The sequence below is a fragment of the Salvia miltiorrhiza genome, chromosome 3, assembly GCF_028751815.1.
Source record: "Salvia miltiorrhiza cultivar Shanhuang (shh) chromosome 3, IMPLAD_Smil_shh, whole genome shotgun sequence".
Lineage (NCBI taxonomy): Eukaryota > Viridiplantae > Streptophyta > Magnoliopsida > Lamiales > Lamiaceae > Salvia > Salvia miltiorrhiza.
Window position 1 is genome coordinate 21,877,041 of NC_080389.1, and position 24,145 is coordinate 21,901,185.

The 24,145-nt window shown below is 36.9% G+C and overlaps 1 protein-coding gene and 1 long non-coding RNA gene across 2 annotated transcripts; both read right to left on the bottom strand.

Moving 5' to 3' along the window:
• Positions 1 to 188: 188 nt before the first annotated feature.
• Positions 189 to 1,655, bottom strand: LOC131018527 (uncharacterized). The gene has a single exon (XM_057947246.1). It carries the CDS (start codon positions 1,653 to 1,655, stop codon positions 189 to 191), a length of 1,467 nt encoding a protein of 488 aa, XP_057803229.1.
• A 6,064-nt stretch (positions 1,656 to 7,719) lies between these two features.
• On the bottom strand, positions 7,720 to 10,221 carry LOC131015610 (uncharacterized). Its single transcript, XR_009098593.1, has 4 exons — positions 10,109 to 10,221; positions 8,549 to 8,624; positions 8,127 to 8,343; positions 7,720 to 7,959 (listed from the first exon to the last, which is right to left on the bottom strand). It is a non-coding gene; the product is annotated as an uncharacterized LOC131015610 (long non-coding RNA).
• Positions 10,222 to 24,145: the final 13,924 nt, after the last annotated feature.

Here is a 24,145-nt window from a genome sequence, read left to right on the forward strand (position 1 = left end):
GCATTCAAGAGCCATCAAATCAATGCTTGAAAATTCAGTGGGATAAAAAGTTGCAAGTTTGAGTACCATTTCCTTGTCAAAAGAAGAGAAGCCATCTTTAGGATCTAAGCAAGCCATGCATATAAGCAACTCCATATTGACCTCATCAAATCGATTGTCAAGTTCTTGAAGTAGTAAATCAATTACTTCTAGAAACACGTCAACTCGGAAATGATGAAGATATATGAAACTTGTTGAGCAAACCGCTTTGATCTTCCTTGAGGGATATATCGAGACTCCATATCTGGAACACCAATGTCATTATCATTGCAAAATGAGGTAACTTTATCTAAAAGAGCCTCCCATCCATTCTCCCTCATTTTCTGTAATACAACTTTTGTCAAAGTGACAAGTCTCATAGCACCAACAATATCTTGATCCTTTCTTTGCAGAGCAAGACACAAATCATTAGTGTACCCAAGTATAGTAGACATTAGTTGTGCCATGAAAATAAAATCAAATGATTCTAGTGGGTACAAAATGCCTTGAGCTTTTACCTTATCATCCGAATTAGAGCCATTCTCCCCAATCATCACAAGAACTTTAACAATTGTAGAAAACAAGTTCATGACATTCACAAGAGTTTTGTAATGAGAGCCCCAACGAGTTTCTCCCGGCCTCTTCAAACCAAGTTCTTGATTTAACCCGGATCCCGTATCAAGTTCACCAACTTCCAAAGCTTGAGCAATTTTTTGTGCTTGAAATTCTCGAAGCATTTCTCTTCTTTTACAAGAAACTCCAATCACATTCAACAACGTTGCAAGCGTATCAAAGAGCCAAACACAATCATTGTTCTTTTTAGCAACGACTACAAGAGTTAGTTGAAGTTGATGAGCAAAACAATGAACATAGTAGGCACTTGGGGTGTCTTGCATAATTAAGGTCTTGAGACCATTTATCTCACCCTTCATGTTACTAGCCCCATCATACCCTTGCCCTTGAATCTTAGATGGACTCAATGAATGTTCAACAAGTAAAGACATAATTGCACTTCTAAGAGACAAAGTTGTGGTATCACCAACATGAACAAGTCCAATAAATCGCTCCACTATCTTTCCTGTTTTTCCTTCAATATATCGCAAACAAAGAGCTAGTTGTTCCTTTTGGGACACATCACTCGACTCATCGGCCAATATAGCAAAGTAATCATCACCAAGCTCCTCCAATATTCTCATAGTTGTTTCTTTAGCACAACAATTGATAATATCTTTTTGAATCATTGGAGCTATCAATTGGCAATTCCCTGGAGCATTTTCTAAAGTGACCTTTGAAATAGATTCATTATGTGCCTTCAACCATTTCAAAAGTTCAATAAAATTTCCTCTATTAAGGGATTCTTCACTTTCTCTATGTCCTCGAAATGCCAAGCCTTGTCGCAATAGATAACGCACACAAGAAATTGAAGCTTTCAAGCGAATTTCATACTCTCTTTGAGTCAAGTCATTGGCATTATCAAAAGAAACAAGAATTGATTTCCTTTTGCCATCTCTTAAATTCACATATTTCTCATAAGCAAGATTGTGAATACTTTTAACTCCACCAACATGTTTCGCGAACCTATCCGGTAATTTATTCCAAGACTTAAACCCTCCATTGACAAATGCATCTCCCCCCATATTATTTTCCACTTCATTCTTGAACAAGTAGCAAACAAAACAAAATGCGGCATCTTTCTCAATACTATATTCAAGTCAATCCCATTTTTTAAACCAAGAAGGAATAAATCGGCGTGATGAAGCTCCAAAGTCTTTTTGAGGAAAATCATGACTTTTTGGTTGGCAAGGCTTTTTAAGAATATAGGCTCTTCTAATTGAATCGCGCATATTTGGAGGATAATCCATTATGCTAATTCTTTTTACCGGATCATGAGGAAGAAGCTCAACATCATAAATCAATTCTTTCTCCTCCAATGGCACAACACTATTAGCATTTAAACCACCCAAATCCATAGCCTTTTCTTGAGGTAAATCATTTGTAGGAACGACATTAGCACTAGAAGGATTCTCACTATTTCTTTTCTTGAACATAAAATGTTGGAGATTGGATTGTTTTACCATTTCTTTTGATTTTTTTGGTTTAGATGCATCACTCTTCATTTCCTATATATTCAATATAGAAATATAAATTATAAAATAAACTAAATAGATTCATAGCCACATTTAACAATAAAAATAAAGTAAAAATATTCTAACAATTAAATATTCAAACAAAGTTTATCATTAAACTAAAATATTTGAAAAGTAAAATATTAATTTAGGGTTTAAAAATTAATACCTTCAATTGTGCTTTTCAAAACCAAACACTTGAATAATTAACAAAGAAGCAATGAATCAAAATATGATATCCGTCGTCGAATGGAGTGGATCATTCGCCAAGCATGAACAGATGAACTTCGAATTTTGCTGTTGTCGGGACTTGGGCGCGCACAGCACTTCTGTCTTCTTTTTTTAATGTTGCTATCCCTAATCCCAATTCATTTTGGCCAATTTTTATTTAATTAAGATTAACTTATTTGTCTTCTTGTGGGCTAAAGTGATAGGCTCCAACAATTGTTCCTTTATGGGCTTGTGGGCCAACAAGCAATAAATATTTAATATGAATTGGATCATTCTAGTTTTAGTTTAAAATGGGGCCATGGGGGTGCACACTTTAGATGTACAAAAAATTCTATAATACATATTAATACTAGTAAATTTTTTTTTTTTTTGGGATGCAACTGCACCCCCATGTTCCATGGTGTATCCGCCCCTGCCCTTATCTAGTATCAATTTTGGACTACACATTTCATCTATGTGGCGTACCAAGAACGCCACACGTGATAGAGGCATTTCAAGAAAAAATACACTCAATGGTAAAATGAGAATAAAAATTTTGGATATTAAAAAAAATATTTTAATTTTTTTAATATCTAATTTTTTATAATGTATATAATTGAACACAAAATGCATTGCACTAGGTGACTTATCAGTTACCTCTCGTCGCCTGAATTATGCATAGAGTTGAACACAAATATGCATATATTTATAAACACATAAATGCATATATATAAACACAAATATGCATAACTTTTCACACAAAAATATGATTGATGTTGTCACAATGGAATGCATTTTTGTGTGCAAAGTTACGCTTACGCATGTTCGTGTTTATACATATGCATTATGTTGAATTACATGCATTAAGAAAAATTCAGATTAAAAACTTAAAAATTGATTATTTTTTTTTAATATTTGAAAATTTTATTCATATTGTACCTCTCCCTACAAGAAAATTGCACATGATACATAACGATTTTTTTCAAAATCGTTATGTATGAGCACTTTTTTGACAATAGATAATAGTTCGATAAATTTCTGGTATGTATGTAGTTTTATCTATATGCATTGTTAGAGTAAATTTGTACTCTATTATTATATTGTCATTATGCACACAAGTAATAGTATTCACAGATGTTCTTCTGAGTTCAAACAGTATCTTCGTATGTTCTAAGTGGGAGTTGAGACAGTTAAAAGCTATCAACATGCGAATTTTGTAGATAACTTTGGAGTTATCTTATACAATTTTTATGGATATACATGGCCAAGAATTTACAGATTTAATGAAGCCTTATTGGAGCATAGTTACAGATAGATCAAGATCATCCAAGCAAAGTCCTAATCGAGCTAGAACTCCTGTTTTCATCTATGACTAGGAAATGATTAACTTGGGCTACAAGAGAAGATTGAGACTTGAAATCTATATAAGGAGGCCATATTTCGTTCAAGATGGTTGGGGATTTTCGTTCATAACAGCTCTCGCAATGTAGTCGAGAATTCTTGTTCCTGCTAGGTGTCCCCCTGGAATTGTTACAGTTTGTAGTACAGCCACTGATACACTACATTTATTTATTCTAGAAGAGTGTTTGTGAGTTATACACTTGAGTGTATATTGTAAAGAGTTATGAACTCTTCTTTATTGTTGGTTCTTGTTTCTCAAGGGATTAGGTGTGCATCGTTGTCTAGCTTTCAATTATTCACCATTGGTACAGTTTTGGGAAGATGTTGAGTCTAAGTAAAATGGTATCTTATTGAGTAAGTACTTGTATATCTTAACTTCACATAGTTGATATTTTTTCCTAGACGAGGCCCCCCAGACGTAGGTTGTTAACCGATCTGGGTTATCATTCTTGGTATTTTAGTATGTACATTATCTGTTACATCATGTGTTACTGTATCTGCACACGTACTCACATTGGATGTTAAAAATCGCATCTCACCACATGTTCTAAGGATTAGTCATTCTTTGTTGCATATATAACGGTATGAAGTAATGTGTTATGTATGAGCGTTATCTATCAGTCATATGCATAACAATACTATTGAACTGTTATGGGATGTGTTATCTATGAGCGTCTCGGTTATAACGATAGTTAAAGTGTTACGAGAAGCGTTATATATAAACGTCTTTTATAATGGTTAGTTCAACCGTTATGGACACTGTTATGCATGAGCATCATATACATAATGGTACTGCTAAACCGTTATGGAATGTGTTATCTATGAGTGTCTCTTTTATAACGATTCTTAAAGCGTTAAGAGAAACGTTATATATAAAAGTCTTTTATAACAATTATTTCAACCATTATGGTTGATGTTATGTATGAGCATCTCTTTCTTTATATATATATTTTTTTATCAATTTATTTTTTAAAATGATATAATATCTGTTTAATAAAAAAATTTGATCTAAAAATTAAAAATTAGAAAAAAAAGTTTATTTAAAAATTAGTATTTAAATAAATTGGAGTTAATTTTAATTATTAAAATGACTTGAAATTGAAATAATTTTATATTATCATTTTAATGATTACAATTATATTTAAATAAATTAGAGGTTATTTTATTTTGATTGATTTAATTATTTTATAATACCTTCAATTCTAGATTAGGGCTCCCAATTCTTTATATTTCAATCCCTTGCTTTGCAAACCATTAATTAATTATTATTGGTTCCACTATGTAATACTCCCTCCGTCCCATTGATTTGATCTTATTTTTCTTTTTGGGTTTGTCCCATTAATCTTGTCTTGTTTCTATATTGGTAGTGACTTTACACTACAAACAATATGCTTTATACATTTTTTACTATCCTTAATAATCATGCTCAAAAGAAATGGGACAAGCCTAATGGGAAGGGAGTATTTAATTTATTTTTTTAAAAGGTGCTAGATTATTTTCAGAAAATGAAATGAATTTTTTGAATTAGCATTTAACTAAATAAAAGTAAAATATATTATAATTAAAAATAAATAATATTGTATTTTTTTAAAAAAAATTTAAGTAGTGTTGCTAAGGAAGATCGAGCTCAAGACCTATATACATAGTTTGTTTTACTACGATTGCTTTTGAAATGTAGTTTTTGTGCGTGTAATTACTACCGTATCTACAAACATAGTCTATTATCGACTTATCGTTAATCATAGTAAAAAAATTGAATATTTTTTAAATTATTTCTTGAATAAATAAACTAAAAAGTTATTAATGTTATATTTTTTAATTTTATAAAAAATATTACTAAAATTATTTATTAAAATATAAAAAAAAATAAAATAAATTAATATTTAAATAAATAAATAAATAAATAAAGCATGGGTTTTGCTAGCTACACTACAAACATCTATGTAATTTACTTCAAAAGCTTTTATTAGAGAAAATATTTTAGAGTTTACAAAAAATTATTACTAAATCTGAAATTTGTTCTCCCGCTTCACCAAAATCAAACTTCATTATCGTCACTAGAATTCTAGTAGCCCTTCTCCCGTCGCCGCTCAAAAATCTTAGCCATCCTCTAGCCGCCATTCTCACCTTTGTGGAGTCCCGCCGTCGCTGTGTTATTTCTTCCTCGATGAATTCAATCGTAATTGGACGTGCACTGGTTCTTCCTCCCTCAACTTGTCACGATCGGGCTTAACTAAGGATACTTAATTCGGGGAATCGTGACCAAGAGAGGGAATTAAGAAGCGGGAATAAGAAAGTGAATAAATTCATCAAGATTGATCGAATGTTTGGTCTGAAGCGAAAGAAAACTCTAACACATAAATAAATCACTCTTTATAAATTGGAAAGGATTATAATGAGCAAAAATGTGTAATTTATATATAAAGATAACAATAGGAAATACGTATTGTGATTTCTAAACAAAACAAGTGCTCGTAGCGGAATGACTATCTTGAGAAGCATGTTCAAGACATGCGCCTCAGTATTTACATTCAAATATAACAAAAAGGACCGCTCGACATCATCTCATCATCGCCTCTACTCAACTTGCACGTTTATAAATACATACAACGTTGAGTATAAGATACTCAGTGGGCACGAGTCAAAGCTATATACATGCATACTAGAGCTGTAATTTGTCATGCCTTTTCTCATGGCGCACATAAGTTTTAGTAAAAAGTCTGTACCCACTAGTCATTTTACTTGTATTATAGCTCGTCTCATCAGACTATGTTTCTTTATTTTCTACCATATATGCAATGATAATTGTCTGCTGAGAAGGTGGCTACCATCTACGGTCACAGACCGGCCAATGCGCTAAACCGGCTCATGGCACAGACTGGCCGATAAGCTAAATCGGCTCACGGTCCCTTGTGTACACTAATCTTGTCTATCATCTGGATAGAATAGGACCCGAGTTCGATTAAAATAACTGTTGGTGTCGGATAGGTATCATACATAAATCTTAAAATTGATAGGCAATGATAATAGTTCACAAATTTTGTTTAACTACAACGTAATTTAAACCTTGACCTTTGCATAAGAAAGATCATCTGATCGTGGTCTAATGATACATGTAACTATGAACTATTATTTCACCTTCTTTCTTGTATCTAACCTTCAGTATAAAATAACTGACTAATAAATAATGAGGAAAGGATATAAACTTGATTTTTGAAGATTACTTATGTTGGTCTTGAAGTGATAGTTCTATTGGGAATTATGGAATAAAGCCTACCAATATAGACTTGAACTGCGATAATCATAACTTTGGCGTTAATCATAACTTTACTCACACTAATTTAATAAATAATCATTAACTAAATAATTCTACATGATAATTTAACTAAGCATTCTAATTATTGGTTAGTAGTTAATATTCCCTTATACAAAATTATTAGGCTCAAAATAATAATTCAGCCCAATTTAATAATTAAGGCCTAACTTCATATTATTAAACTAACTAATTCAAAGCCCAGCAGCAATATTTCAAACTAAGCCCATTAGATAATTTAGCAGGCCCATCAAGACTTACTGGCCCAAGTACTAATCTATATCTATATATATATAAAAGCTCATCCAACTTCACAATTTTTTTCCCGCCCAAAACTAGAGTGTAATTTCTATACCAGTCACTATTTAGTCCTATCTTAAATTTGGTAATTAACAATTAATTAAAGCATTAAATATGATAATTAGTTGATATCATAAATATGTCAATATTGACTAATTCATTCACATATTAATAATCGGTTATATGTATATTGTCACGCCCCAATTCTTCAATCAATAACTATAACTGGGGAGCGACTAATCATTGAAATAAACAAGGAAAAATCCTTGTGAAATCCGAATAAAGGGGATAACAATCGGGCATCGCCCCTTTGGAGGAAGAAAGAGAGATATCCAAGGGATACAATTAATCAACAAACAACTAACTTTAGGATCACAAGTTTAGTTTCACGCTTCGGATAACCAACATACATTAACCAACATACTTGAAATTCAAGAGTCTAGGCTCATCAAAAGATATTGTTTAGAGACATTTCATAAAAGTCTTAAGTCAAGGGAACAAAAGACAGATACTGGCTAGTTTTACAGCGGAAGTCGAAATAAGGAGTTGAACTCTAGCCTCAACTCTGCCCCGTCATCACCAGCCGTTAACCTGAAAAACATTTGAAAATATTTGGGCTAAGTACTAATGTACTTAATGGGCTGCAACTTTAAACATTTCAAAATCTGTAAAAGCAGTTTATCCGATCATACTGACATGACTTAGAAGGTTTTAAAGTGAAATAACTTCTAAGCATGTTAAAACATGTCATAATATACATAATTATTTTGCGCGCGTTTGCACACTCCATTCGGTTACTCGCTGTGATCCCGGACCATTTAGCCACCGACGGATCTCTGTCTCCCGCTGACTTGAACTGAAGGCGTAACCCAGCCAAGTAAAATAAACCTCAGAAATTAATCCAGACAGGCCTATCATAAACTATGCTCCGGAACACATCCCGTCGAGCACCCTTATAACGCCTCTGGTTAGTGCCTAATGGAGATCAACCCACCGAGTCAGCTAACAAGTGTACACAATTCTCAAACAACGTGTTAGGTCCTAAGAGAATCTCAATTGATTAACTGTACGAGCCTTAAACATGGTAGAGTGCACAAAAATATTTATTGGATAAACAGTTTGTATTTCATGAAACATTTAAGCTCATTAGCTCAATCATACATTTGGAAAATAAGCCCACCTGATTAGGTAATGCCTGTCGTTTAATCTTATCTCTGAATCGGAATAGCGGTGCTAGTCCTCACGATCCACGAAGCCTACAAGAAATCTATACTCTTAATAGGTTTCCTTAATCTAATCTTAAGTCAAGGTAAAGTGCTTAACATTTTATGATTCGCTTAGCCGGGTTTTCAAAATTTAATAAATAAATAATGAAAACTAAAATTCTTGAGTTAAGGACACCAACAATATCCTTACTCAAATTCCTTTAATAATTGGATTTATGGATAAAACCAATTAAATCATAAATACTTTTATTGCAAATTAAAGTGCAATATCATGTCATGCTTAGCATAAGTAATTACTTAAAATATGCACATAATAATAATTTAATATTATTATGAAATTTATTCTTTAAAATAATTAATCAAACTCGAAGAAGTTTAATTAATTAAATTATGTGCAGTCCATTTAAATGAAAGAAGCTGCACAACCCAAATGAATAAATTTAGGGCCCAAGGAATTAAATAAAAACATTGGCCCATCTGAAAGGAATAATAAAAGAAGAATGGCCCAATTAAAAGAAATAAACCGGCCCACAACTCAACCCCAACCATAGCCCAACACCCAATTACCCTCCCCTCCTTATCAGACACGCGCGCACACACACACACTTCAGTTTCCCCTTCCCCCCCCCCCCCCCCCCCCCCCCCCTCCTGGTTCAGCCACTCCCCTCACACTCACACCAGACACGCAGCGGCGCCGCCGCGAACGTTCGCCGGAGGAGCAGCGGCGACAAGCCGCCGTCAACTGCGACCCCCCCCCCCCTCTCTCCCTCTGTCCCACTGGACTCGTTCGCTCCCTCTCACTCAACATCCGCAAATCTCTCTCCCTCATTTCTGCCCGGCGATTTCCCCTTCCGACGAGAAGCCACCGTCGACCACCGTCGTCCCTCCTTGACAACGGCGAAGACCACCGCTGCCGCCTCCCTCCGTCTCTCAATCTCCTCGGTCAGTGGCAGATTTCCACCACCGCCGCCTGAACTCCCTCAAAAAAAACTTCCGGCGACAGCAGCCATGGCTGCCGCCGTCGACTCTCTCCTTCCCTCCACTAACTCAACCCAGCAGAAACACAACACTGCAAGGTCTCGACCCTTGTACCAAAACAGGGGCAGCAACCCGACTCAACAAGCGCAACAAGGCTCAAGACTCCATTTTTTTCAACATACATCAAATCTCTTCTTCTACCTTTCTTTTTCTTTTCTTTTAAAAGTTATGCTTGTAATATATATATAAGCAGTGTATGCATATGTGTATATATGAATGTCATTCTATTGAAACACTTGAAATGTGTTGCTGTGTATATGTCAAATTTGTATATGGTTTTGAACAAGCTTGAAGCTTGAAGCTCGATCTATGACCAGAGGTAAAAAGAAGTCAAGTGGTTATCTTGTGAGAAATTTCAGTGAGTGTTTGATCCTGTTTGTTTGCTGGAAAGGAAAGTTCATAGATATGAATACTATTGAAATGAAGGCTCTTATTCATACGAGAAGAATGTAAAGGAACTGATTTGGAAATCTTACTTGTACGCTGGATTCTGTCGAAATGATTTTGGGGAGCCGATGAAAATTTTCAAAATGAGTGAAGTATGTTTCTAATAGATAGAAGAGTGCAGATTGGAGACTATAATTGTGGAGGTATGTTTCTAATAGATAGAAGAGTGCAGATTGGAGACTATAATTGTGGAGGTTGCAGGTGTAAGTGATGGGGAGGACACAGGGTGGCTGATGGGTATGGATGCTGATTGGACAAATAAAATTTCAGGGTCGAATTATTGGAACTGTAATATTTACTTAGGATTCGCTAATTAAAAGCTCGAGAAAATGCTTGAATGCTAAATTAAATAAATATGCAATGCATATAAATTTAATAACTAAATTTACAAATGCTTTTGTAAATCATTTTTATTGGAATTAAAATAAATTTTTTTTCTCAATTCGGCGTAAATCATCTTAAATCTAAATTCAAAATTATTCTAAATTTAACTCGAGGAAACGGGGTATTACATATATACATGTATATAGTCTAATACAGTACATAACATATGTATGTACATATCAATATACTTATTTTTTGTGATTTATTTCCTATAATATAGATAGTATACAATTAGTACATAACATATGTATATTTATGATGATTTATATATATATTTTGTTTATGGTAATTAGTTCACACCTACAAATATTATAGTATAGTAATTAACGATTCCTTCAAATATATTCATTGTCCATTATATATAATGTAAGAATAATGAATTACTACATTATAACATGAAATATGATAATTTCTCACATAATTTCAAATTTTCAATTATTCCATTAAAATTCTAATTTTTTTTTGAAATAGTTATACCAATTATATTTGATCTATAGATTCTAAAAGAATAGTTTTCTTTCTCAAGCAATAAATAACTTTTCTACTAATCTCTTTATCTTTATGTCAACGCTAATCTTCTTATTTTATTCGTTAATTTTTCTACTAATATTCTTAGTAAAAGAAAACTATTCTCATAAATAATAAGTTATATTTTTTCTACTAAAATTAACTTACTAATTTTAGAATTTTTATTTTTTAGTTTGTCTTCATTTCGTCTACTCCAAATCATATTGGTATTTTTTTGTTATAAATTTTCTATTATTTTAATTAAAATATAGTTAATTTTGTATCGCTAAGATATACTCCCTCCGTCCCTTAAATAAGTTCCTCTTTTTTCTTTTTAGAACATCCCCCAAATAAGTTCATCTTTCTTTCTTTCCATTTTTGGACAACTACCCCACCACTAATAATACTTTATTTATTCATACTTTTCACTTTTTCACCACTCTCAATACTAATTATAACACTTTTTCACATTTTCACCACTCCCAATACTAACATATTTTTCTCCACTATCAATACACTTTACCATTTTTCCTTAAAACCCGTGCTGTCCCCAAAGAGGAACTTATTTTGGGGACGGAGGGAGTATTAGTTATATAGATATAAACTATGAACCAAAGATTGGCTAAAATAAATTAAAAGTCACTTTAAGATATAAACTATGAACCATTTTTTGCATTTAGATCATAAAGATCTACAGTGATTTCATCATTTTATTGGATGGTCCTGGGTTCCAATCCCCAATGAGCCCCCCCCCCCTTCCCCCACCCAAATTCATCACTTTTACTGCAAATGAACTGTCATTGCACCCCACCCGTGCAATACACATGAAATATTTTCGTATTTTCATATATATATATATATATATATATATATATATATATATATATATATATAAGCACAACCATTTTCAAAAATAGTAAATTATTTTTTCCCTTCAAAAATCACTTTACTATTTTTAGAAATAATTATATTTTTTAATTTTAAATGGCATATCATATTTATGTATTGATAATTTTGGATCAACAATTAATAATTAATGTTACAATGACATAACTCATGACAACACATTAATTTTAATATTTTAATTGAATGTTATTTCTATGGTGACATGTAATAAACTTAAGAAGATTTACTTATATACAATTAATAATATATTATGTTATATAAATGGTATATTACATACAATATGTGTGTGTGTGTGTGTGTGTGTGTATATATATATATATATATATATATATATATCGATTTTAATCTATAATAGATAAGATATTATAGTCTATGAATGTTCATTAATTTAATCTAATAAATATCTATAAAATAATAATATAGAAGGGGCAAAAACATGCAAATATTCTATAGAGATCTGCTCGCTTTAACATAATATTCATAATATAGCATTTGGCCATATAATTTAGAATATTTGCATGTTTTTGGCACAAGTCAAATAATATGGCCAAGTGCTATATTATGACGACTATGTCACAAACTTTGCAACTCCAGCATCAGGTCATGAATGACGCGGCTGACATCATGTTGAACCTGACTGAGGTTTATGGGGAGTCCAAGAGATCTGCTCGCTTTAACATAATGAGAGAAATCTTAGCATGTAAGATGAGCGAAGGCAGTTCTGTACACGAGCATGTCATGCACATATAAATCTTTTTGATAGGCTCGAGTTACTCGGAGGAGGTATCGAAGGGGATGTCAAAGTCGATATCATCCTGAATACTCTCCCCAAGACTTTTGAGAACTTCCGTCTCAATGCCATTATGAGCAAGGCCAACTATACTCTTAACGAGTTATTGAATGCTCTAGTTATGGCAGAAGGAGTCTTGGGCAAAGGGAAAGAGGTTCTTGTCGCTGCCAAGGGATCTGCTTCTTCGTCGAAAGGCGGGAAAAAGAAGTGGAAAGGTCCGAAAGGCAAGGAAGGCAAGGAAGCTAGTGTGAGTAGCAAAGTGGGCGGCCTTACCGGCGGCGTGAAGAAGCCAACGGGAAAGGGAAAGTGCTTCAAGTGCGGCAAGACTGGGCACTGGAAGAAAGATTGTCTGGTGCTCAAGGCAAAGGGACAAGGTACGTCACAAGTTTTAGTAACTGAAACATGTTTAGCTTCGTTTTCTACTCATTCTTGGGTAGTGGATATGGGGGCAACTGACCATGTTTGTTACACCTTGCAGGGCTTCAAGCCGACAAGGGAGCCGGGAAGTGATAAAATCACCATCTCCATGGGCAACGCGTCGAAGGTCGCAGCTGTTGCAATTGGAGATTTATCTTTATGTTTTGGTGATGACATTTTAGTTTTGAGAGATATTTTATATGTGTCGGAGTTTCGGCGGAACATAATTTCTGTTTCAAAATTAATTTTGGATGGATATTCAGTTACTTTTGATAGAGGTGTTTCTATCATGAAAAATAACATGATTATTTGTTCTGGAATTTTGAACAACTCTCTATATACTATTACATGTCCAATTAATAATTCTGTCCATGTTGCTTCTACATCACAAATTTGTCCAAATCCAAATAAAAGGAAATACTTTTCTCATGAACAATATACACATGCTTGGCACCTAAGGTTAGGCCACATCAATCTAAAAAGGATCCAAAGGCTCGTGTCGAATGGAATTTTGAAAGATTTTCAAGATGTTCCATTTAGAACCTGCGAATCCTGTATAGAAGGAAAGATGACGGCAAAGCCTTTTAAGGCAAAGGGGAATAGGGCCTCACATGTGTTGGAATTGATTCACTCTTACTTGTGTGGACCGATGTCCACAAAAGCTCGTGGAGGGTATGAGTATTTCGTCACTTTCATTGACGATTACTCAAGATATGGGTATATTTACTTACTTCAACACAAGTCTGAATGCTTTGAGAAATTCAAAGAATTCAAGGCGGAAGTGGAGAAGAGATTGGGTAAATCTATCAAGTCATTGCAGTCTGATCGCGGTGGCGAATACCTCGGAAACGAATTTAAGCAATACTTGTCAGATTCTGGGATTACATCCCAATTGACTGCACCGGGTACTCCCCAACAGAATGGTGTAGCGGAGAGAAAAAATAGAACTCTTTTGGAAGTGGTACGATCAATGATGAGTTATGCATCGTTGCCTATTTCGTTTTGGGGATATGCCTTGGAAATAGCAGCTTACTTGCTGAATCTAGTACCGTCCAAGTCTGTGCCTAAGACTCCTACTGAATTATGGTCAGGGCGAAAGCCCAGCTTGCATCATATAAAGATATGGGGTTGTCCTGCATACGTGCTTGACAAAGAGGCAAAGAAATTGGAACCTAGATGCGAAGTAATGTTGTTTGTAGGATATCCAAGGGGAACGAAAGGTGGTTATTTCTATAATCCTAAGGATCAGAAAGTGGTTGTTAGCACCAATGCACGATTCTTGGAACAGGATTATATAGATAAACACAAGTCAAAGTCCGAGATTGTCCTTCAAGAAATCGAAGGCAATGGACAGGCGATTCCACCACCCCAGCCAAGTGTGCAAGTGAATGCACCACAGGACATTGCATAAACCATTGTCACAGCTGTACCACCACCGCTTCGTCGTAGTGGGAGGGTTATCGTCCAACCCGATCGATTTATGTTCTTGGGAGAATCTTCGGATCTTCTTCGTGTTAATGAACAAAAGGATATCGACCCTGATAACTTTAGACAAGCGATGGAAGATTTAGATGCAGATTCTTGGTACGACGCCATGGTTTCTGAAATAGAATCCATGACTGCTATGGATGTATACGAGAAAACTGAATTACCAGATGGCTTTTTAGCTATAGGTAGTAGGTGGGTATACAAGAGAAAAAAGAGATTCGGATGGCAAAGTCGCGGCTTTTAAAGCTAGACTGGTGGTGAAAGGTTATACACAAGAACAGGGTATAGACTATGATGAAACCTTTTCGCCGGTTGCCATGCTTAAGTCCATCCGAATACTCCTTGCCATAGCAGCCCACGTGAACCTTGAGGTTTGGCAAATGGATGTCTAGACCGCTTTCTTAAACGGTTTCCTTGAAGAAGGAAGAGACATCTATATGCAGCAACCCGAAGAGCATCTTGTATGGAAGTCCATTTATGGACTTAAGCAAGCTTCGAGGTCATGGAACAAACGTTTTGACGAGGTCATTAAATCCTATGGATTTACTCGTTGTGAGAACGAAAGTTGCGTGTACCGTTTAGATGCCAATGGTGACGTGGTTTTCCTTGCACTTTATATAGATGATATCCTCCTTATTGGCAACAATATGACGTTATTATCGGACATAAAGAAGTGGTTATCCGAATAGTTTCAAATGAAGGACTTAGGAGATGCAACGTACATCCTGGGGATCGAGGTTGTTCGTGATCGCCAGAAAAGGATGTTGAGCTTATCTCAAGCGTCCTACATTGATACTGTGATTGCTCGTTTTAGCATGCAAACTGCCAAGAAAGGATTGCTACCTTTCAGACATGGCATTCCTCTATCTAAGGACATGTGTCCTAAGACGCCTAGTGAGGTTGAGGAAATGAGGAAGGTACCATACGCTTCCGCTGTAGGTAGCCTCATGTATACGATGCTTTGCACGAGACCTGATATTTGCTATGTCGTTGGCATGGTTGCGAGATATCAGTCAAACCCTGGACCAGGACACTGGACTGCGGTAAAGCATATTCTCAAGTACCTGAAAAGGACTCGAGACTATAGGCTAGTTTACCAGTCGGACAGTCTAACTCCTTTGGGTTATACCGATTCGGATTTCCAGGCTGACCGGGATGAGAAGAGATCTACCTCTGGTTATCTGTTTACCTTGGGAGGTGGAGCCGTATCATGGCGGAGTGCAAAGAAGAATTGCATTGCAGACTCCACCATGGAAGCCGAGTATGTAGCTACTTCCGAAGCTGCTAAAGAGGTTGTATGGTTTCGGAACTACCTCTTGGATCTAGGAGTGGTACCTAATTTGCCTAAGAGTATCATAATTTATTGTGATAACTCGGGTGCAGTGGCAAATTCTAAGGAACCCAGGACCCACAAGGCGACCAAACACATAGAGAGAAAGTACCACATCATACGAGAAATCATACACAGAGGAGATGTGCTGGTTGAGAATATCAATACCTTGGAGAACTTAGCAGATCCTTTCACAAAGAGTTTACCGCAGAAGGCCTACGAGAAGCATGCTCGAGGGATGAGATTGCGGTTGATGCCACCCACTTAGAGAAACTTTCAGTATAAGTGGAAGAAGTGATAGTGTTGTAATAGCTAGTATTTAGACACATTGTATACTAAAAGTTTGCTTTAGTATAAGTGGGAGATTGTTGGATTTGTATACTGAAAGCAAAAATGTTTTATGCTTGTATACAATGTTTCATGTGTTCACTATTTAATCTCCTATCTGATTGTGTTCATGATTGCATATGTATGTTCTTTATCTCTATTTAAGTAGATTATATGGTGTGTTGTAGATCATAGAAGACCATATAATTGGAATAACCTTAAGAGATATAAAATGATCACAGCCGAAATGACTCTAGGACGAGTCGTTGGTTTAGGCTGCAGTATAGATGGAAGGAGTTTGTCTTGACTACTTGTCTATACTGCTACGTCATAACGTATTGATAGGATTACAGTAAGATGTATTCTTCTATCTGACATAAGTGAAGAATCAAAATCTCGGTGACTTAATAGAATCTTAATACTAATGTTAGGTCTGGAGGGTCTCGAATAGGTGTATGGGAGGGGGGGGAATACACCTATGGGCTATTTTTCTCCTCTAAAACAGAGGGATCTCAAGATAGAGATCAAAACGAAACTTTACAAGCAAACTAAGACACCTGTTAACAGAAAGGAGTTTTGACCAAACAGGGTTGAGGACTGATACTGAAAAGCTCTTCAATAAGGAGTTATCAGTTAAGTCACTGGAACTTAACTGATGCTCGTTAAGGCTTCAGTCGAGTTTACTAAAATAGAGATGATATCGCTCTTCCTGACTATCAGATGATAGATCAGTCAGACTGATATCATACGCAGCGGAAATAACTTTGTTTCGTAATAGCCTCGATTGAGCACGTTGTTAGTCTTAGGTTTCTCTTTGCAGTTAATCAGAATTCAGTTTATCAAATGTAAGAACACAAGTAAGAATATAAAACTGAAAGCTATAAATAACACAGAGACTTTTACGTGGTTCGGAAAATACTTCCTACATCCACGATCGGTTGATCAAACTAACAATCCACTCCGCAAGTGCTTAACTGGTGCACTGCAAACCGAACCGTGTGCTTGCCGGGTGCATACAACCGTACCACTGAAGATTCCACTCTTCAGTGCCAACACTTCACTCGCGTTGAATTTCTCACTCCTAGCACGACCTTGCACTAGGATATCACGGAGTCAGAGTACCTTCCTGAACTCCTTTTCACTCAAACACTCGATTCTAACTCGAAGGGAGGTTTGAAATCCTGCCAACTAAACTTCAAAGAACAAGTTCTTTGGAGCTAGTTTGACCAGGCTTCTGGGTAAACAGATGTTTGCCTAAGGTCTAAGAGAATGTGTGTAATCAGCAGTGACTGATTTTTGGCTTTCGAATTCTCTTCTTCGATTCAAGCTTTGGAAAGTTAGGCTTTGGGCTGAGTCGCAATTTTGGCAGAGCTTCAGCTTGTGTTGTTGAATCGGTGAAGATTGAAGTGATCCTCGAGCGCTATTTATAGGAGAGGTCTTGAATAGATCCGTTGGCGGAGAACGTCTTCAAGATTTCTTCCGTTGGAGAGCTTTTCGAATTTGGGTTGAGGCTTCAATCTTCGAGGTTCCTTGTTTGGTGGGAACGACTATGTTGAAGAGCAGGAGATGTGACGTCTCTGATAAAGTAGCCACCAAATAGGAATGACCTCTGCAGAGAGGGATGATCCTGAGATCTCTGCATTTAATGCGGCTATACTTTTTGAGTACGTGGCTTCCTTTGAACGTTGGAAATTCAGTCCAAGGAAGAATGTTTAACTGATACTTGACTTTAGTATCAGTCCGTTGAATCCACGCGGCACGTATTAAGTAATCAGTTCCGAACTGATTCTTCAACTGATACTTCAGTTGGTATCTTTAGTCTTCAGTCCTTCGTCCTTCAGTCTTCAGTCTTCAGAACCGCTAACTAAACTAGAAACGAACTCTAACACTTGAGTTCAAAAGGTTCTAGTCTATTACAGTTAAGTCCTATGGATTTTGGTAACATCAAAACAAGGATTAGAATATTCCATAAATTTCCCAACAATTTTCCCCTTTTTGATGATGCCAAAACCACACAACAGTTCTAGACACACAACAGACTGAACTCAGAGCACAAGTCCTAAAACAGGGTGAATACTATTCCCCCTTAACAATGGAACCTAAAAACTTGTACTAAGAGTAAGAACACAACAGTTTTAACATAGAATGAGGAGAAAACAGAAAAACATTAATCAGAGCCTGGACAAAGAGTCATTGTCTTCAGGTTGAGATCAAAAGAAGTTCTTTTCATTAAAAGTAAGACTGATAAGATATCAGTCTTAATTACAGAGCAAGAAAAGAAAAACTTCTTAAGAACACAGAATAGAGATCTAAGGTTTCTGTCCATACAAGCTAAAGACTGCATTCCAGATATTGTTGAGAGCCTCTGAATGGACATTAGTAGGTACCTTCCAGATCTTGCAGATGCTTTCGACTTCTCTTTTGATGGAATCTCTGTTCACGCCGTTTCTTGTTCTTGGAGGGCAGACAGTCTTCATCAGCGTATTTGCAGTCGAAATCCTAGCTTTTCTCTGAGCATCCTGCATTCTCTCAACCATTGCTCTTTCAGGCCAATTGACAAGGAAGTATTTCCAAACTTCAATTTGAAATTCCCTGCTCCTGTCGAGGTTTGCGAAGACAACCCATTTGGTGTAGCTTTCTTTCAGCTTTTCCCACCATTCATTCATTTCTGAAGGCATCCAACAATCTTATCTTTCACATCTATCCAGGTGAGAGGCCAAGAGGCCTTCACTGATGTATTGAACAATCCTTTGTTGATCTTGAAGGCTCTGTTGAAAGGGTTGTTTGATTTCTTCGCCCATGGAGAGAGTTTTCTTGGCCTTCGGCTCTGAGGATGAGCTTTCTTCTCTTGGTCACTTCCTGCTGAGGTCCCTTGAGACAGAGGGAGCTTGAGTAGTACCGGAGAAGATGGCTTGTGCCCTGGCAAAGTCTTGTGCCAGTTCTTTGGGTAAGGAAGGTTCCAAATACTCTTCCCCCTTTTTGGCATCATCGCGAGGGAGAGATCTAACCTTCGTCTGTAGATCGTTGATATCACTCAACATTGATTGCATGGTCGAAGAGTTGGAGGACTCTTGAACACATTTCAGCTCACTTTCAACTTTAGCCAAACGAACGAGAATCGGTCGAAGTTCTTGCGCGATCATCAGTTGAGCATCAGTAGAAGTCATAAATTCTGTCATGAACTCTATGCGCATGTTTCTGAGCTTATCTTGAATCTCAAGAAGTTGCTTCTTGGATTTGATTTCGGCTTCCAAGACGAGTTGATGAATCTCCTTGAGCTCTGACTTAATCTTTTGTAAGTCATCTTGGATTAGATCTCTTTGGAAGGTGAGATGACTGATTTCAGCTCGATTGATTCTTCTTTGGAGTTCAATGAGGCGAGCATCGTGATGGATCATGTTATCTTTGGCTTGAGCTTCAACCGCTGTGAGATGCCTTGTGAACTTTGCTCCATAGATATCTTGTCGCTCATTTTCATGCTTCAGTGTCTCAATTGTAAACTGCTGTTCGACGATGATATCTAGCAGGGCATCTATCGGATTCTCAGTTCCTTCCGGTATGTTGAGCTTAGCTTTGACAGGTTCTCTCCTTTTCCACTCAGTTAGAAAACCATTAGTGTCAACATTCGAGTCATATCGGATGACACCGGGTCGGCGAGAAATTTCGATGATTTCCTCAAGTTGCTCAGGCAAAGCATCAACGACTTGATCTGGTTGATCAGTGGGAGCAGATGGTGTCTGTGCTGGTCCTTGGGAGGTGGAAGCCTCATCAGTGATTGAGGAAACATTGGCTGTGGCGACAACATCTCTGGGAGGAGTAGAACGGAGAACTTCTTCTTTAGAAGGCGCGAGAGCATACATACGCTCTTGACTGATGTGCCTTTGGAAGGAGTGGGCTCATCAGTGTTAAACAGAGGTGGTGAAGATGGTCGAGGAGTCTCTGTTATATCCTCAATTTGAACTTCTGGAGACGAGGGATCAACGGTGTCAGCTGATTGCATTTCTGTTGCTGGCAAGGAGCAAGGAGGTGCAGCCATATCAACATCACTGGGTTGAATATCCTCTGCAGAGTCCGCTTGAGGAGCAGTCTCAGATGCAGGTGCTTCTCGGAGATGGATCTTAGAAATTGGATCCTGATGAAGTGGCGATGCAGTGGGTAAATCATCTGCAGGCTCAGGGACTGTAGACTCTTCAAAGACTTTGAATGTGCCAGCATTGTTGTTGAATGGAGTTGAGCGCCTGGAATAACCGATGGAATCCAGATAATCCATGGCGAATCTTTCAAATCCATAGATGATATCCCAGACTCTTGTGATTTGAAAGAGGCTGGTTAAGGATGCCTCTTCAATTTCGAACGAGTCTTCAGTTTCAGCGTTTTGAAGACTGTTGATCTAAGGGCAGGGTGTCGTCTTCAGGAAAGTGTAGGTGAGAAGTCTATGAAGGTTCTGATAGACTTCTAGAGATGTATCAAAATCACCAAAAAGACGTCGGAGGTGATTTGTTGCATCTTGTTGAGCTTCGGACTGCAGTTCAACGACTGCTTGGCTTTTATCAGATAGTTTCCAAAACAGCTTTGCCTTTAGATTTAGGAGAGATAGACTTTCTGGAGGAAGTTGTTGGCTTTGATTTGGAGATTTTCTTGGATGTCGTTTTTGGAAGGGTGGAACGAGATTGACGGGGCATATTTGTGAGGATGAAAGGATTTGAAGCAAGGGGTTCAGGGACTTCTGATTCAGTTGACTCAGGGGAGGAGAAAGTGATTACCTTCGTTTTAGAAGAAGGTTTGGGTCCACCTTTTGCAACTTTGAGAAGTCGAAATTTGTCTGAAAATGACAGCATCTTCGGTCAGTAGACATTGGGATGATCCTTTGTCCCGTGAATGATGAACAAGGATACCCTGTTTTCCTGTCGAAGTAGATTTGTTGGCCTTGTGTTCTGACGTTCGCTGAAGAGGTGATTGAGATACGCCTCTTCCCAGTTGAAGGGTCCGTCCTTCAGTAGAGCAGCCAGAATGTTCTTCTGAGACTGAGAGGCCTTGTCAGGCGTTCCTGTTGCGCCTATCCAGCATTTTTGTACGATCTTATTCTTCAACTGATACTTCAGTTGGTATCAGTTCCGAACTGATTCTTCAACTGATACTTCACGCATTAAGTAATCAGTTCCGAACTGATTCTTCAACTGATACTTCAGTTGGTATCTTCAGTCTTCAGTCTTCAGTCCTTCGTCCTTCAGTCTTCAGTCTTTAGAACTGCTAACTAAACTCGAAACGAACTCACACTTGAGTTCAAAAGGTTCTAGTCTATTACAGTTAAGTCCTATGGATTTTGGTATCATCAAAACAAGGATTAGGATATTCCATAAATTTTCCAACAACTAATAAGATTTCAAATATATATGTTGATTCGTATATCACTTTAACTTACTATGGGTGAGAGTTATATAGTAACTTGAGTACTCTGTATCTTGGGTGATAGCGGTCAATATATGATATCTGATTATCTGTATTAGTACTCGTATCCGATTTAGGTTAATGACATCCCCTTAAGAAGCTCAAGAAGGATTATTGCGTTAAACCCTGCAGGTTGATTAAGTTCAAACGCAATAATAAAGTTTGAGTGGTACCTGTTTAAGGATTACAATGAGATTAATTAATTTAAGCTATCAGAGCTCTAATTAATTAATGGATGTCGGATATTTTAAATACGGAGATTTAATAAGTCTAAATACAAGCCCCGACTCATCACCGGCAATAAAGGGGTAAGTCAGTATTGATTCTCTAGTGGAATGAATTAATACTTATGAATTAATTATGATCTGGGCTGATCATAGAAATTAATTCATTAGAGGCCCATCTTTATTCCTTGTATCTGGTCCCTGGACTGGCCCAAAGTCTCCTGTGCCCTAGTAGGAGAATTTTCGCCTATCACAGTTCTGGTGCCCAAGGACTGTATTTTGTCTTTAAATACAGCTGTCTGCTCTTAGGAAAAACACACACAATATTTAGGGTTTTTCGAGAGCAGCAGTAGGGCACTAACTTGAGAAGGCCGATTCTCCCTTGGGAGCTTTCACAGCTCGTTGTCCATCCAACGGTGAAAGCTGAGCGGGATATAATTTAGAAGATCAGAACTGGAGTCTTTCAACTCAATCATCGACAGCCTCTGCATACAATTCTCAAGTAAGTAATTCTAACTCCTATGTGCAGCACTTAAATTTCTAGGAGCATGTTAGGAATTAATCGTTGTATGGTGAATTAAGATATCCGAGAAACGATCCTATCGGGGCTATAATCCTTCACGTGCATCGCACGGGAGCAAAACTAGTTAAAAGTATACATCTCTCTCTCCCTCTCCACTATGCCGTCTCTCTATCCCTCTCCTTCCCCCCTCATTACCTCCTCTTTTCCCCACATCAGAAATAGATCTAGGGATTTTAATTTCTTTCAAATTCTGCTCCTCCGGTGAACTCCGCCACCACCGCCCTCTCTGTCTCAGGTCATTTCTCTCTCAAGATCTCTCTCTCTCTCTCTCTCTCCTGTTCACGGCAGCGCATGCAGCCTGCCCCTCTCTCCCATATTTCTTATTTCAGGAATCGACCGAGCGTCCTGATTCGAGACGTCCCTTGATATTACTGCCCAAGATTCTACCTTTGTTTTGTTATTAATCTGTTTGCTTATTCGATTATTGAGAAACTGAAATTCTGATGGTAGGGAGGAATGATTGTGGTTGAGTTGTATTTGGGATGGCTGTTAAGATTTGCAGAATGTGGAAAATGGTCAGACGTGAGAGAGAGAAGAGACTTATACTGTCTCTGAGTCGGTTGTAACTAATCTGAATTAATAAATACTCATCTGGATTAATAAATTTAATAATATAGTTTACGCTAATAAGGCTGATTAATATTAGAGTTGGGCTTGGACCATATTTTAAACAAAGCCACTAGCCCAAATAATAACTATTGGGTTTTTTTATTATTTCCTTAACACCCTCTGGATCCAAATAAGGGCTACTGCTCTTATTAAGTATGCTCACAAACTTGGTTAAAAAAAATTGAAGGTACTTGGGCTTTGAATAAAATTTGAGACTTTAGCCCGTCTCTTAAATAATAAAGTCTTTGGTGCAATTAATCAAATATATCTAGTTTTGTAATACCCGAGCTTTTGATGACGTGTTTAATTGCTTAAGTTGAGTAATTAGGGTTTAGATCCCTTGTTTGATATACTTTGTGTAATGATGTGATGAGTTATGCAAAGTTTTCTTGTTTATATTTAAAGACGTTAAGATGTTCTTTTGATGATGTGAGAATGATGTGGGATTTTATATCCGTATTTGAGTTTAAGTATTTGAATAATTAGAGATAATTATTTGAATGAGAACGATGAACTCGGAATTTAAAATCTGAGTCCGTTTAGACGTTTTTGACGATGAATAGTAAAATACTGCTATTTCGTCTTTTTGTCGACTTTCAAAATCTTACGTGCACGTCGTCGAGAAACATTCTTAGTTTTTCGATACGAGTCAAACGACGAAAGTTTTTATTTTTGGACGACAAGTGAATAGTAAACCGGGATTTCTCGATAAACGAACCGAGCTCGTTTATCGGAATTTCGAGAACGAGCTTACGTTTTCTATGTTTATATAGAATTACGAGTGTAATGAAAGTGAGTAGTAAAGGTTGAGAGGGCGAGTAACGAAGAGTACGGGTAGTTAGTCGTTAAAACAAAACGAAACGAGACGAGACGAGACGAGACGAGGCAAGATATTTAACGGCTAAATATCTAGGACTACCCTACCTAGACCACCCCCCAACCGCCTATAGGCTTTCCCCTTCTATAAAAGGCGGCTGTGGGTCAGTCCCACAGCCATCACTTTCACAAACACACGCACAAACACCAAGAACACACACTTTCTTCCTTTGAAGC

Bases quoted from the DNA above. Each gene is read 5' to 3' on its own strand.
- LOC131018527 (XM_057947246.1), bottom strand. From the start codon at position 1,655: ATGGGGGGAGATGCATTTGTCAATGGAGGGTTTAAGTCTTGGAATAAA.